The sequence below is a fragment of the Pelodiscus sinensis genome, chromosome 6 (assembly GCF_049634645.1).
Source record: "Pelodiscus sinensis isolate JC-2024 chromosome 6, ASM4963464v1, whole genome shotgun sequence".
NCBI lineage: Eukaryota > Metazoa > Chordata > Testudines > Trionychidae > Pelodiscus > Pelodiscus sinensis.
Genome location: NC_134716.1, coordinates 28,408,495 through 28,425,343, shown reverse-complemented (window position 1 = coordinate 28,425,343; position 16,849 = coordinate 28,408,495). Strand labels below are relative to the sequence as shown.

The window sequence follows — 16,849 nt, the reverse complement described above, 5'->3', positions numbered from 1 at the left end:
TCTCCACCAGCCTCCAGTACAACTGCAGCAATGGCATCTACTGGAGCTTTGGGCCCTTTTGAATTGCCAGACCCCAGGGCACTTGCCCCTTTTGCTCCCCCTCAGCGGGCTTGCCCCCCTCTCCTGATGTGTGGCCTCCCTGACCCATCACAGCAGTTCTTACAGAGCTGGTACTTGGGGTTTCAATGATCTCAATCTGGTGTAAATCAGGAGCAATGCCAATGAACTCAATATGTACAGGGACACAGGTTTTACAACAGCATAAATGAGAACAGGATTTGCGTTTCACCTTAACAATTGTTCAAGCCTTCAACTACAGCATTATACCTCTGTGCAATAAGGCAGTTGCACATTTTTCCACTCACTGCTATTAATGCCAAATCATTGGAAGCAAAAAATATTAAAATCAGCTGAAATATTTCTTCATTACTGCCCAAGGCAAGACAAAACAATAATATACTGGGTTGTGTTATCACATGGGTTTTTCATGAATGTTGGTCTGCTGGCACTGATGGAGAAAAAAATTACATCTGTTATTTAGCATCTCTCTCTTAGCAGTGAAACAGTTGTCCAAGGGTGGAGACATGCTTATAAAGAATATGAAATCTGCCATTACATAAAGTTGGGGACTGGGAAAGATCAGTTTTGATACCATTACCTTTTTAATGTTATATACAGGTCTAAAACCTGATCCTTCAACCCCTTTTCTATTCAAAACTCACAGAGCACAAGTGGAATAATGCAGAGGAAACACTGCTAGACCAGATAATTATATAGGAGACATTTATTCAAAATGGGACAATTCTGCTTCTAATTACTATGTTCTCCACTGCATTTGTTGTATTGTCATGGTTCCAGCAAAGAGGATTTCTTAGGTCCCATGGTATAATGGAAAGCAGAATTCGGCTCAATGAGTAGAACTGATTAACAAGGAAGATGCTGTCCAGACTGGGAGAACTATGCTAGCTTGAAATGTTTGTCCAGAAGTGTATACATTTTTGAAATGTTTGTACACATTTTCCAAAAGTAGTAAGTCCTAAACACACTAGGAAAAATCCATTGCACTGGTATCAACAATGGAGGCAGCTGTAGAGTAGACAAGGTTCAGGTGTTTTTATCACCATATTAGTTAATAAGGCCAAAACGGGAAAAAACAGTGCAGAAAAAATGTTTTGCTTTTCTGAACCCTGCACTAACTAAATCTTAGTGCTGAGGTTATGGTTTAGGAGGTGGTTCCCTTTTCTCTTTTTACTAGAGCGCTTGCTTACAAGTATCTGTTGAGCTACATTGGTATAAGGGCTCTTTAAACTGGTATAACTGTATGCACACAATTTGCACCTATTTAAATATCTAAGTTTCTAAATTGATATGGCTACACTAGTACAAAAACCTGTGTAGATAAACCCTCAATAATGCAAAAACTTTGTGTCAAGAAGCACGGACTCAAAAACAAAAAACAATAAAAACAATTTTAAATGGGGACAAGTATGTCCACACTAGGCATTTTGGCTGATTTAGGAAAATTGGTGCAAAAACTGTTTGTGGACCAGCCATATGCCATGTATGGGAGAGCACGGAAAGTAACAGATCTAGTAGCTGTTTGCTAAAAAGAATGGGGGGGGGAAGAAAGCTGTCTCTCTGCAAGGCCTCTTTCACGCTAATTAAAGCTATCAAAGGCTGCACCATTTGGAATTTCAACTCGTGATAGTCATGAGTTGTAGAGACCAAAAAAAAGAGAGAAAAGATTAAATGTAAGAGAAAAAAAGCTGCATATGCCTCCATCTAGTAAGCAGAGTGTGGGTCTGTGAAGAAGGTAAGGTTTTTGAGCTTATTATTCAGCTAGAACTTCCTTATGCTATTTTAAAACTAAGTTTCAGAAGAGATTTACTAGCTCAGTCTGAATTCTCTGAGAAGTTATTTAAATTAGGCCTCATTCATTTCTAAATGGGTCATTTTGTCTTAATTTGGTGATAAATTATTTTGGGAATACAAAGTAAGATTTGCTCATGCTATTTAATCAAGCCCAATGTATTAATTGATGTATTCTTTCTATAGTTGTGTCAGGTAAATTAGATTTGAACTGCTCTGTCTGATCAGATTTGGATGGTTAATTTCCCTCAGGCACTTTGGCAATTAAGCATGCACAGATAGCAAATGTACAGTAAATGCAGATCCTCAGCAGATGTAAATTGGTGCCGCTCCGCTCTCTCCAAGTCAATGGAGCAGTGCCAATTTATTCTAGGAAAGGGCTTATCTAGACAACTATTACAGTGGCACAGTAGCACCAGGACAGCTGCACTGCTGTAGCTCTCCAGTGAAGACACTAGCTACACTGATGGAAGGGATTCTTCTGCCAGCTTAGGCAATCCCCTAAAGAAAGGCTAGATGGACAGACTTCCCCCAGCTTCTTAGTGGTGTCACTATTGGGGTTGGTTTAACTGCATTATGTGGGGTCTGAATTTTTCACATTCCTGGGTGACAATTATATGACCTAGTTTCCTAGCATAGACCAGGTCTAAGGGATCTGGTTTTGGGTGTTTAAAAGGAACAGAAACACACCAAGTAAAACATTCACCTTCTCTTTCAAATATTTCTCCCCCACCTCAAACTTAGATAAAGTGTATTATCAACAGATTATTCCTGCTCTCTAAAAGTCTCTCAAGAACCTATCATGTGATCATACTAATTTACAAAATCTACATTGTCTATAGGAGTGATTTCAAACTACAGTGGACTCACCTAAGGTTGCAAGGAAAACTCATTTCACTCTTGAAACCTGCAAATTGTTAACATCAAAAAAGAATAAGCCAAGTCCTTCTTTTGGTCACTGTAGTGCAATCCCAGTAGTAACTCCACTGAAGTTGGTGGAGTTATACGGAAACAAACTCAAAGTTATGGCAGCGTGACTGACAGCTGAGTTTGATCCAATGCACTGTGTTCTTGTTATCACCGCCTTGCATGTAAATGGATCTACTTCTTTCTAAAAATTTTTTTTTAAAAAACAACACCCTCTTTCTTCTGATAAATAGACATGGCGATAAATAATATATTATCCTTTAGGAGTATAGTAATGGATTACACTTTGCACTGAATGGCCATATTTTTGTCCTTGTAGGTGTGACCAAAACCATTCGTACAAAATGCCCAAAGGAGATCACCAAACAGATGGCATCTTCAGCAGAGGGAAGCGATACACTTATCTTACAGCAGAAGAGTAAGTATCAAACAAAAGCCTTGACAATGTCAAAGCCAGTGAAAAGAGTTACATTCAGATATGCGACACCTTCTAAAGCCTGTTTATAAATGACTCATCTTAGAGGTTTTCCTCCATGATGGGAACAGAACTCTGTAAGGTAGGATTTTCCATCCAGGTTCTCCCAAAGGAAAAACAGAATCTAAGAAAAATTAATTAGAATTTCTCTGTTTGAGGAAAGTAAAGTCTATCTATTTTGTAGTTTTCTATACTATCAATCACTTACGTATAAAGAGACGCACTGAACAATTAAATAAACTCTGCATGGCAGAATCCAAACCAGAGGATGAAAGAATAAACAAAATTAATGGAAGTTTAAACTGCATTATTAATTCAGTTTACCACAAGCATTAAAGTTAGTGACTTTTGTAATAAGAGTGTGATGCTTATTTAGCATTATTCATCTGAGGAAGCTGCACTGAATTTTGGTTTTGCTATGTCATCAGAACCTCAACAGGGGCATCATCTGACCAAATGTGAGCGGTATTGGCCAAAACCCACGGCATACAGTGTTGTGCCTCCCCAAACAGGAGGAGGCTTTGAGGCTGGGTCTATCCTACCAAAATATGTCAGCGTAGCTACGTTGCTCAGGCGTATGGAAAATTCACACAGACAGATGCAGTTCTACTGAGCTAGGCCCTGGTGTAGGCAGCACTGTTGACGGGACCGCTTCTCTTGTCGACATGGCTACTGCCTCCTGGGGAGATGGAATACCTTCGCTGAGGAGAGCAGCTCTCCCATCAACATCAGTAATGTCTTCGCTATGTGCTGCAGTGGTGCTGCTGCAGTGAGGTAAGTGTACACAAACCCTTAGTAATGATGCATGAAAGTGAGTCTACATAAACTAGCACCAGGTGAGACTAACCCTATGCAAATTTGGTGACCTTTACTTTATGCTGCAAGATGTACCCATTTCCCCACATTTCACCTTGTGAGCAGAGAATAATGAAAGATGGCAGAGGGAAGGGGTATTCCCAAGATCTGCCCCCAAAAGCCTGATCCCCTAAAAGGGAAGGAAAGTCGGTTTAGTCTCCGCATTCATTCTGAGTCAAATGTACCTACATCTGTCCACAGTAACTCAGCTGGATCTAGCTGCAAGGAAATGAAGCATCACACAGTTATGAAGTGGATTATAGCATGTGTGTGTGGGAGACGGGAGGCAGGGAGAGAAGTGAAGAGGACCTGGTAGTTAGGCTCAAAGAGAGACAAAATAAGGAAAGGCCTCTCCATGTCCACTTGGAGCATTCAGGATATGAACGTTGCCATCCACACAATTTTCAGTACCACAGTTACACTCTCATAAGCTCTGCAGAAAAGACCAGGTCCTCTATCTATAGAGCCTGCACGAGAGCGGTAGTGTCAGTGGAGATGGGGTAACAGGCAGGGAATCAATAGAAACATCCAGCTGTTAGATAAAAATTATCCTGGGCTCCCTTGAGGGAGACAGGATAACAACAAGCCACATGGTGTGAATTTTGGGAAGTGCCTGGTGAGCCATGGGGCAGAAGAGAGAGAGAGAGAGAGAGAGAGGGGTGAAGAAGGCTTTGGCCTTGGTAACTCACAACTAAGATGTGGGAAAGAGATCCCTAGAACTGGAGACTAATGGCAGTTGTTGGAGGAAGGGTTATCTGAAGAAGTGGGCTGTGCCCATGAAAGCTCATAATACCATCTACATATTTTGTTAGTCTTTAAAGTGCTACCAGACTGTTGTTTTCGGACGAAGGGTGTGAGGCTTCTCTGAGAAGAGATTATTGGACACAGGAACACTGCCAGTAGAGTCTTCTCATGTCCTGGCTAGGCTCTGGCATAACAATGCATCTGCTGGGAAACTCCTGTGCAGAGCTGAAAGGAAAGCAGCAAGCAGTTAGTCTGTGCAACGAGACAGGTAACATGTCTCCAGCCAGGTGAGGGTAGCCTGCTGGAAGAAGGTGAGAGTGATAACTGGGCCTTCCAGAATTTGACACCCTGAGAGCTTAAGAATCCAGTTGATTGCAGAGAGCTGAAGGCCCCCAATTGTTTCTGCAAGGAGGAAGCACAGATATAAAGTATTGTGGTTTCCACGCCCACTCTCTCTGTTCACTTCTGTGTCCAACGTCTTAGCAATAGAAAAAGGAGGAAAGGAAAGCCATTCTTCTTTCCTCTAGCAGAAAGAGTGACAGTTAAAAGGATAGGGACAGAACAGGGGAACTGAAGTGAGCATCCCATGCTTCTAACTAGAAGGCAGCAGCAGAATTGGAAGGAAGGAGGGAACCAACAAGAACTTATTAAATGGGTAAAATCTCACAATTCTTTGTCTCCTGGCTTCTTTAAATGGCAGTCTTGAATGAATCCCCAACATAGAACGGGAGAAAGACAGATGTCAACATATACTATTAAACCCATAGCCCCCAAACACAATGTAACCCAAATCCCCACCCTCTACCACACAATCACCGTGCTTAACGTGGCATGAAACATAAGTAAGTTAGGAAGCAGTCTGTGCACAGTTTACAGTCTTACCTCTTTTCTTAAGTTCTGAAATTATTTATAAAGCCAGTGGCAATCCTTTTGTCTCTGGAATTTGCTATAACAAGGTACATGCTGGACAAAGATCCCAGTGTTCTTTGCCTGAAGAGATTCAGCTAATAAATATGGGATGTCTTCCTACAGGTGAGGCATTTCATTGCTTACATATTTTTTCCATTATGGGTATGATCTTTTCAGGGAGTAGGGTGCATTCTATAAGGGTTAATTCTTTGCAGATCAGTATTTGAGGCTCTCACTGCATTTTCTCAGTTGCTGAAATGGTCTCGCTTTTGGCAAGGACTTTCACTAGTCATTGGGGAGGTTGGCAGGAACCTGAGACCCTTAGACCAGAGCAGTTGAAGCTAAGAACAATTGTTTTGTCAAATTTCACTGAAAAGTTTTGGCCATTTCCTTTTCTATGGTTATCTAATCCTCAAAAAAGTTGTTCGCCATGAAATACTGATGGCTCAGAAATTCCAACAAATGATGGACGTTTCATTTAGTGGGCAGGTTGTACAGTGTACAATAAAGAATACTGCTGTTCAACAATTATTTTTATCTTTTATGTTCACCTTGTGATCCCAAGCTTCATATTCTGTATATCATCCAGACACGGCAGGATTCACTACTCACTGTCCAATGGTTTAGAGATCAATATAGTAATAGTTTTATTTTTAAAAGCACAGTATAGTTTGTGTTGTCACATAAGCCTCTTGAAATTGCTTGATAAATGCAAATACTTTACACAATTGTGCTAAATACACTCAGAAAGAACTTAATCTAGTTTTTCTTGTGCAACAGGGCTGCAGGTATTGGAATCCTTGTTGTGGTTCTTGGAGTTTTACTGATCATTGGCTGCTGGTATTACAAAAAACGATGTGGCTATAAAAGTCTTCCGGTAAGTTCGGCAACTCATTCTGGTAGGGTACACAATCATTATTATTATAGTAGTGACTAAAGGACTCAGACATGTAATATAAGTGAGCTTTTAAAATAAGAAGATGAAGGAGAGGAAACCAAGGCACAGAAAAGTGAAGTGATTTGTAAAAAAAAAAAATTACATAGTACATTAGCAGCAGAGCCAAAAATAAAACCGTCCTGCAGTCTCTCAGTCCAGTATGTATTCATTTACATACTGTTGCCACTAATATATATTGAACACCTCAAATCTGCTAAGCATTGTAAGCCAAATCAAAGTCAGTCTCTCCCTGTAACAGTTTACATCTAAATAACAAATGGAGTGGGGGAGGGAAGAGGACGACAAAGGTTACAATTACAAGCTTGTATGTTTGATAGAGCAGTAGTACATGTAATTCCTGGACTGTCACTGCTCATTAAAAGTGCTGTCATATGGGTGGAAATCGGGTAAATATTGCATTTTATTAATGTCAGCAGAACTGACAAATGGGGCCTGTGTGTTGTGTAGTCTTGCTTTAATCTTTATATTCATGCCCATCAGTGTGAAATAAGCTATTTGCATATATTTGCATGTATTTGCAAATGTGCATGTATTTGCAACTAGCCCTGCTATAAGTGATACATTTATAGGCATACTCAAGGTTTCTTTTTCTGTCACTTTCTCACCTTTCCTTACTGTCTATCTCAGAGTAAAAGCTCTGGCGCTGGCAGGATGAGAAGCATGGCAAGTGAAGATGTCCCACTGGATAGCAAAGCACTTTTACAGGAGTGCAGCAATTTTCACTCTGTGGTAAGCTGAATTCCAAGGTTTTGTTAACGTACAAATTACAACATTTAGTCTGCACTGGAGTTAGTTGGTGAGACAGCTGTTGGTAAAGTAGTAATGCCGCACTCTTTTTACTGAACTCTTAAGCACAGCCAGAAAAGCAATGCTAATATATTTTTTTTAATTGTTCCGCTGCTCTTAATAGCAGTATTATTTAAGGACAACCAAGTAAATCGATATTAAATGCTTTAATAGCAATACATAGCCAGCTAAAAGATCGTTATAATATTTCAGATGAAATGTAGTTTGCTTGTCCTTCAGTGCATTCTATTTAGCATCTTCACCCCAATTTTCATTACCACAGGTACCTGATGCTCCACCAGCATATGACAAAATCTCTGCAGCACCATCACCACCACCTTATTCGCCATGATGTTGAGTCAGTTTTAAATGCTAAGTATACCAACTGATTCTCTTCGTGCTTTTGCTTAAACTCACATGCAAACCTAATGTTCTTTATGGGTAAACTGTAATAATAAATGCACATTTCCATGAATAGTTGCTGGCACATACTGTCTTGTTCAATTTACCTTTCATCCAAAGTGTCAGTTACAGATGAAGTTGAACATGTTTTGGCTTTAACTTTTCATTCCATTAGGTAGATTAATTCAACATGCATGAAGATCACAAAACTGGCTATCTTTTTTAATTCCCCATATTTTTTCTCACTCAGGCTGTGTCTAGACTACAGGTTTTTTTTTTTTTTTAAAAAGTGGCCTTTTTTCAAAAAATCTTCCCTTGCGTCTAGACTGCCGCCGCGTTCTTTCAAAATTAAATCGAAAGAACGTGGCAGTTTTTTCAACAGCAGTAAACCTCCTTTTATGAGGAAGAATGCCTTTTTTCCAAAGTGCTCTTTCGAAAAAAGGCATTCTTGAATGTAAACAGCGCTTTTTCGAAAGAGAGCATCCAGACTGCCTGGGTGCTCTCTTTCAAAAAAGCAGCTTGCTTTTTCAGAAGAAATTGTTGCAGTCTAAACGCTCTCTTTCAAAAGAAGCTTGTAGTCTAGACGTATCCTCACACACACACACACCCATGTGAGCAGAGATATCTTTGCTCTCCCTCTCTTCTTTTTATGCTCCTTATAATAATAAACGTCTGAGATTTCTACAAAAAGTCAGCATAAAATGGGCAGCAAGAACTGTCTTACTACATCTACTATTGTAAACACTTTCCATTTCTCCTACAAGCAGTTTTGAAAAGCACATTAGCCACAGGGACTCAGTTAAAGCCAGAACATGCGTATAATTGACAAAATATTCTCTTTTTCTGGGTCTTATCCCCATGTCACTGATTCTGCATCCGTGTTAGACACAGCTCCTCAGGAAACTTAAAATATGAATGAGGCAACACAGGAATTGCTGCTTAAAGTAAATAAGTTTGTATCTATCTTACACCATACCTGTCGTTATGGTATAGTCACCATTGCATTTAGATCCTTGTTGGAAGTCACACCAGAGTGGAGAAGGACGGAAGAAGCATGGAGTTTGAAATACCATCCTGTCTATAGAAATCAGATTTGCGACACTAATCATGAACTGGGAGGCATGGCAGTTCATATTCCATGAAAAATACACAGAGGATTTCAGTCTTCAGCGCTGTCAGTCTTCCACCTTTCATGCACACTAACTTCAACAGAAAATAAGCATGTATTAAGATCTTTAACACACATATGTATAATTAAGAGTTATGAGTTTTAAGAAAAAAATCTTATTTTTGCGAAGTCTTCATCTGTAGCTAATTCATTGCCAAGCACTGAAGACGGAGAGGTTGAAACAATTAGTAACTTGCCAGTGATTAAGAATCTGGTTTCTCCTTAAATCAATATGCAAATAAAAAACCCTTAAGACAGAAAAAGTTTTAAATCTACAGTGACTTCTTTACCTAACAATCTTTTGTATGGAGGTACATAACCAATCCTACATTTGTATTGATACTTATATCATAAATTGTTTGTGGAATCAGTTAAATTAGATCCCTCCATGCTTGTATAGTAATTCTGACAAATTATAACTAGCATATCTGATTTTATAATTTATTAGATATCTGTACTTAGAATATTTAATGTTGTATCCTCCATTAATCTCCAAACTAAAATTATGCCAGAGTTTGAACAAATTGACTACTTACACGAACTGTTTATTTGCATTTCTTCTAGGCAGGCAGCACTTGGATTTGTTTAGCAATAAGAAAGAAGAATTAATAGAAAAAGATGCAAGATGGTCAGTTTATTCTGTTAGAAATATCAATAAATAAAGGAAATGGTAGAAAGATTAACTTTCTGCAGGAATGAAAGTCAAAGGAACAGCTTGAAATGGACATGTATAAATAACCAATAATTCAGTATACTGAGACATCCTTTCTAAGGAAATAACATTTCAAGGAAGTGAATACATACACATACTTTTATTTTTTTTAATCCTTATAGATCCAATAAGGGTTAAATGAAGAACTGTTCAGAAGAGCTGAGGTTAACCACAAAAGCTTTAATTGATTACTAATATGCTTTGATAATGGATATCCAAGTTAGATTTGCACAGGAATCCAGCCATGCTGAAGGTATCTGTATCAATCGCACACTGATTGCTATCAAGAGCCACTAATGGCTGCTAGCCAAAGTTACATGGAATTAGACTTCTAGAGCTCCGCAACCGAAGTGCTGACCTATTTTGAATTTCAGGACACTGATTTAGAAGTGCCCAAATGGTAGCTGAGTTCTTCTGAAAATCAGGCCCTACCTGTGGGTGCAGAGCTCTTCAGAGAACTCCAGCCACAGTATTTATTCTTCTCCAGTTGAGGCACCCTTGTGTGGTCACAGGGCATATTGTCAAGCAGTGGGCTTTGTTTTCAATTTGTGTCTGAAGGTACAAGTGACAAAAATAAGAACTGTTGGAGTGCTTAATAAAAAAATTTACAATTAACCACTCATGTTAAACTATCCCATGGTCAGCTTTGGCCTGTCGGTGCACAAAATAGGGTCTTTAACTAAGGGGAGTCCACTGTGGAATGAAACGAAAAGAGTAGACAAGTCAAAGTGAAGCCAATCTTGGCTGCAAGAGATACCTGTTTGCTAAAACTGCACATAGCGAGAACCATCTATTTGCTAATGCTTTTCCATCATCACTGACATAAAAATCCAACCCCAGCAGATCTTCTGACAACTTGAAAAGAGTGGAAAGCAAAATCCTCCGTGACGACTGCTGTATAAAAAGCACCATGCAAAGAAACTGTAATTTACCCATTTAGAGTTGTGATACTGTGAGCTTTACAGGAACACCTAGAAAGGCCCGAAGCATTTTTCCACAATACTAAAAATTGCCAAGAATATTCACAAGCGATTCCAATCATTTTTATACATTATACGTCCTACAGAATTGAGGAAGAAGGAAGTCTGGAGTTGGGTGATAGGCAAAGAGAGAGTAACTGAATCCTAAACCAACAGTTTATCTATTCCAGGAGGTAGTGTAGCTATCCGTTGTCCTCGACAGGCCATAGATATCCTGTCAAGGTGGCTAACATTTAAAATATATGTTATATTTTATTTTCTATATCTTAAACGCACACCCAATCAGAATTTTAGCTGCTACACTAAGTAAATGGCAAGATGACAATTTAAAGGAAACACATAACTGAGAAATGCATGGAAATCTGTGCCCTGGCAGGCATGAAGAGGGCTGTGATCTTTCCTTTAAACATGAGGCTAACGGGATCTGGACTTCTAACGCTGCTGTCATCTGAAGAAGTTGGCAGTGCCCACAAAAGCTCATGATACCATCTACATGTTTTGTTAGCCTTGAAGGTGCCACTAGTCTATTGTTTTTTAAGTTTGCCCTGGAAGTGTTAGGTACTTTCAAAGTATTAGATTTTGAATTGTTCTAATGCAGTGTTTCCCAAATAGGGTTCCGCAAAGTGAAAATAAGGGTTCCGCGAGAAAATTCCATTACAATAACATTTTATTATTTTTAAAAAAGAATAATTAATATTATGTGATTTTTGTTTTTAAATATGTGCAATTAAACTAAAGGGTTGATCTCATGACCTTGTTTAACATTTGTTTATTATTATCTTTACTTATTTGTGGTCTACTTCTTCAGTTCCATATATTAGACTGTTATTAGGGGTTCTGCAAAATTCTTTCACGTTTAAAAGGGTTCCGTGACCAAATACAATTGGGAAACACTGCTCTAATGGAATCATGCAAGGATGTAAGTGGTGTAAGGGGCTAGCCACTCTCCTGAGTGGTCACATTAGGACTGCTTGCATTGTGGTTCTGGCTCTTGTTTACATAGACTGTACTCAAACTGTTTTTCACCACAGGAGGAAGAGGGTGACTGAGTAGGCAGAACTAACACTAAGACATGCCAATCAGCAGCTCTGGATAAGCACAATAGGGAGAAATGAACTGTACCCCTTTTCAGGTCTGCAATAAATTACTTTCCCTCAAAGCAAGAGGGGAGCAATGAACATGCTTGTGAGTAAACTATTAGTTCCTACTTTACTTGGAGTGGTCTGTCTACAAAACCCATTCCCTCAGGCTCACGGCTGAGCCTGACTTACACAAAATTTTTCTGGAACAGCTGTGTTGTTTAGGAGTGTGTTATGGGGGATGGGAGGGAGAGACACACACCCCAACTGACACAGCTATGCCACCAAAAGTGTTAATGTAGAACCAATTACATTCACAAAATAAACCTTGCATCAGTATAGATTATTTTATTCAGGGAAATGTATAAGCTATACTGGCAAAAAAGACTCTTGCTGGTTTAAGCTACATCTCCAGCAGGTTTTGCTAGTATAGCTATCCCTGTATACTATAATAGTATATAGTAGTGGCAAACACAGGCAAAATCTTAGGTATTATCTACATAATCTGCAAGGGTAAAGCAATGTAGGGTGTAAATGTACAGCACTCAAACCTGTTGCATATTAACTAGTTGTGTGAACTCTGCTACCACATGCAAATAGTTCTGTAATGCACTTTGGACATACTTTGAAACTTCAGTATGTCAAGGCATTCTGTGGAACTTTTAATGCCTGGTAGCAGGATCCACATGAATGGCAGGCTAGTGTGTTGCAGATTTACAGCTTGACTTGTCTCACAGTAAAAGACTGCCTAGACTCACCCTTAATGTGGAAAAAAATGACTTTGCAATCACTCTGTGCATAGAAAATTGGGCAGAACAAGGCAACCATTTTACTGTTAGAAATAGCAGGTATTTTAGACTAATAGCCTATCCAACTTGCTATGTTGGTAAGTAACTAGTGTTCTGTAATAATCCCCCATGAAAAACAAAAAGGCAAGTAGCCAGGATATGAATGGACACAAAGGGACACCGATGACCAGATTTACAGCAAGGTGTCTTTACATTGCTCTGGCACTAGCAACCATAAACAAAGTGTCAATAATTAACCTGCTACAAAGTGCTTTTACACTGCTAGGGTGGTTTAAAGTGGCCTTGGCTTAGAATGTATGAGAAATAAAATCCAAACCACCTATTAGTATTAGCTATATGTGGTTGTTCAAAAATAAATATCAAGTTAAATGCTTTTAGAATGAATGGATTCCTAAGCAAATCTAATACCAAAGATTTATCACATCATTACCCTGTAGTATATTTTGACAATTTTATCCAAATATATAAAAATTTTATATTTTTTTATTTTAAACACCTCATTCTGAGAGCATAGCTCTTAAGACACAGAACATGTTCACAAAACGTTAAAGCAAATTTATTTTTTCCTGATTTGCATACTGATTCGTTATTTCTCTATATAATGAGTTATTTCTCGTTACAAGGAAAAATTTTCTGTGCTTTCGAGAAATCTTGTTTTTCTCTATGACAGTATTCTACTGTTGTTATAGTTTATTAAACTGTGTAACTTCAAACACTGATAGTCTAATATTTTTAATATAGCCATGCCATCAAAACTCATTTTTATAGTGATTATATATGAATGATGATTTAATGTCTTAACTTGACCATACACCTCCACATTTGTTTGCATTTAAAAAAAAAGTTACGAACTAACAGCAGACGGGAGAAATTGAGAAATCACTCTACAGTCAAACACACATTTGTTTAAATAATCCTTGGATTTGAACCTCCAAACTGAGCATCTTTACAAAATGTTTTAATTTATTCAACAGTTTCAGCAATTTTGGATTCTGAGGATATGGAAGTTTTCCATTCAAGCAAATGAAAAGTACAGACATTTATTTTACAGTAACGGTGCCCCAGAAGCCCTCATTCTTCCCCTCCCCTGCTCAGAAGGCAAACAGGACAAAGCTGGCTCAATTGTATCTTAGTACCTTTGTAAAAGAGAATTCCGATGATACAGTGATATTCCTTAGTAAGAGGAAAAGAAGGAAGATTGTGGAATACATTTGGACAAACACATGCCAAAGAATGAGAAGTTACTTAACTGTAAAGTATCTGCAGTTGTTTGAGATGCATCTTTCACGTGAAAATTCCACTTATAAGGTGCGTGCACCTCAAGTGCTCAAATTAGGACTAGTAGTATTTGTATGGTGCACAAGTGCCTTAAGTGTCATCATGCTCTATGTCAAGGACATATAGCAGCAGAGTATGCCAGCTGCCATTCAATTGACTCCCAGGTATAAAGATACAGGGGATGGAAGACGTGAGGTGGAATGCCCATGTGGACAACATATCTAAAAACTCTAACTTCTGTACAGGTAAGTAACTTCTCATTCTCCTTTGAGGTGGTTGTTCACATGCAAACTCCACTGAGGGCGACTCCAAACCAGTTACCTTGTGCAATGGAAGAAGAAACTTGGAGTCTTTAGGAGAATAAAAATTGCAGCATAGCTTGACTGAATGCAAAGTCAAGAGCTGGAAGCATCTGTCAGAGTAGTGTGTCTTTTAAACATATAAATGGTCTCTCAGGTACAGATTAGAGATGTTAAATTGAGGCAGTAAGCTAGTCCGCTTCTTGATTAGTTAATAAGGGGGCTAGCTCCTGAGGCAGTGCGAATCAGGACTGAGCAGTCCCGCCTCACGCTGGCTCTGGAACCGCTGTGGCTCTGCTTTTTAAATATAATAAGAGCCTGGGGACTCTTACTACACTTTTTAAATGTAGTGGGACCCAGCACAAGCTAGGACTCAGCTGTCTTTGCTCGCGCCGGGTCCCCCGTTGAGCCTAGAGATGGTGCAGGGGGGGGAACGAGCTCCCCCACTTTTTGCCTAGGCTTATTGGGTAGTTGACTACTCACTAACATCCCTACTACAGATGTAAGCACATTTTAAGCGATTTCTGAAGTTGCCTGGGCTCTAGTGGAATGAGCTTGCAAACTGTCACCTTTTAACAGGCTCTCACACAGTCCAAGGCAGTGACACAGTCTCTTTATGTATATGGTTGTACCTCTCATTATTTCTCTTCTCAAGACAAATAGATCTGCAGATAGTGGCAGAGTTCCAGCTGTGCCCTGTGGGTCCTGCGCTCCTTAGGTGGTTATTATATGCCTCAGAGGCTTGCTGTGACCCTCTATGTTGTTTTTCTAGATATCAGGGTTAAGGCTTATTGAGCCATTTTCATCACCGGCAAAGTCATGAATGGGATGGGGGAGATTGCTCTGTAATTCCTCGACCTCCTTTTCCCAGAATTAGTTCTTTTCCCAGAACCCGGGCCTGCCCACTACTCCAGGTTCTGGCCCAGGGACATGGCAGCGGCAACTGCTCGGGTTTTATAGCCCCAAGACAGCAGCCTTTTCCCTTGGCCACTTCCCCAAATGCTCCCCTAGTACCTTTCCTCTGGCACTTGACTGAATCTTTCCCTTCTCAGCTTCTCCACAAACACACTTCCCCCTCTCAGTCTGTCCCACTTGTCCTTTCCCACTTCCTGACCTGAGGGAAACCTTTTAAAGCTCCTCCTCCTCCCCCCCCCCAGCTTTAATTGGTTGTAGGTGTCTGGTTAGCCTGCTCCTTCAGGCCAACTATTAATTAGCCTCAGGTGTCTGCCTGCCTTAGTTACGGGGCAGCAGACTCTGTGAGTTTATTCAGGGAATAGAAAACTGTTTATTCAGCATGCTGTATACCTGCCCTACATTTGACTGCAGCACCCAGCTAGTCTGGGTCTGTCACAAGATCTACAGAATCAGTTGCAATTGTGTAACCTCCTGCAGCAATGTTTCTTAAACTGTGCTCCACAGCACACTGGTGTGCCACAAGGCAGTTGGAGGTGTGCTGTGGAGGACAGAGTTCAAAATGGCTGTCCTGAAAGGGACAGGTGACTTCCCCCCCCCCAAAAAACTTTTCCCCGACCCCTTTTTATTGTCAATAACTCCCCCCCCCCCCCGTTTTTTTTTTTTTTGCTCAACAAAAAAAATCCTTGGTGTTCCTCATGAAAAGAAATTATTGTTTAGTGTTCCTCAGTCTTAAAAAGTTTAAGAAACGCTGCCCTGCAGTATTTGGTTCCTCCCCAGCTCCTAGTTCTGCAAGATGGTAGAAATGTCGATAATATAATTGAAGAAAAAATCAATTGAATTGGTTATCTTTCAAAAGATCTCTTCTGTGAAGACAATGGCACAAAAATATCTATAAAATTGTTCTAGAAAGGTATTTGAGGAAATGTTTCAGAATAGTTTTTAAAATTGTGTTTTAACACAGAAAAGTACTAATTACATAAAGATTTTTTTTTTGTAATCCTCAGGAAATTAGCTTCGGTATTAAGACTGAAAACATTTATTCATCAAAGTTATCATCAGTGTCATCTCTGTCTAGAGTACTGCTAGACATATCATACTGATCCTCATCCTACATTCACTCATCTCCATACAAGGTAGGCTGCTGGTCAAACATTTGCTAATGGGTGAGCATCTAGTCTTTACACAAGAGGATTTGATTAGCTGAAGGGTAGATTCAGGAGCGTGTGATATTTCACATATAGCTGGTGTAATCAGTCCATTGTTTAAGACAGATCCATGCCCAATAAGGGAGGAAACTTTTGGATGCACTTGATCATTCATATTTTTCCCTCTTCATAGCAAGTATAAATGCATCCCTTGGTGGACATTTTTCTCTGCTTGGCTGTTCTTGCAAAACATCCAGCGACATAGCTCTGCAAGTGTTGTAATGGTGGTCTGAAAATGGTAAACTCAACAGATGAATGCCTCCTGTGAACTGATGCCCTCATCAGTAACGGTCTCATCCATTTCAAGCATCTTCAGAGTGAGGAGACTGAATTTGGAAGCTGAATCAAATGCCTTCCAGAAAGATAATATGATTTTTCTAGCCTTCTAGTAGTATTACATCCTGAAAAGCTGTGGAAACATGGCAGCATGGTAGCTATTAATGGCCCACGTGATAGTAACATCTCTCTCAAGCAGCAAT

General features: G+C 39.5%; 1 protein-coding gene across 1 annotated transcript; it reads left to right on the top strand.

The window, feature by feature from the left end:
• The first annotated feature begins 1,694 nt into the window (after positions 1-1,694).
• On the top strand, positions 1,695-11,508 carry MLANA (melan-A). The gene is made up of 5 exons (XM_006115146.4): positions 1,695-1,813; positions 3,116-3,214; positions 6,560-6,656; positions 7,365-7,466; positions 7,807-11,508. Exons 2-5 carry the CDS (start codon positions 3,141-3,143, stop codon positions 7,873-7,875), a joined length of 342 nt encoding a protein of 113 aa, XP_006115208.1. The 5' UTR covers positions 1,695-1,813; positions 3,116-3,140; the 3' UTR covers positions 7,876-11,508.
• The last annotated feature ends 5,341 nt before the right edge of the window (positions 11,509-16,849 follow it).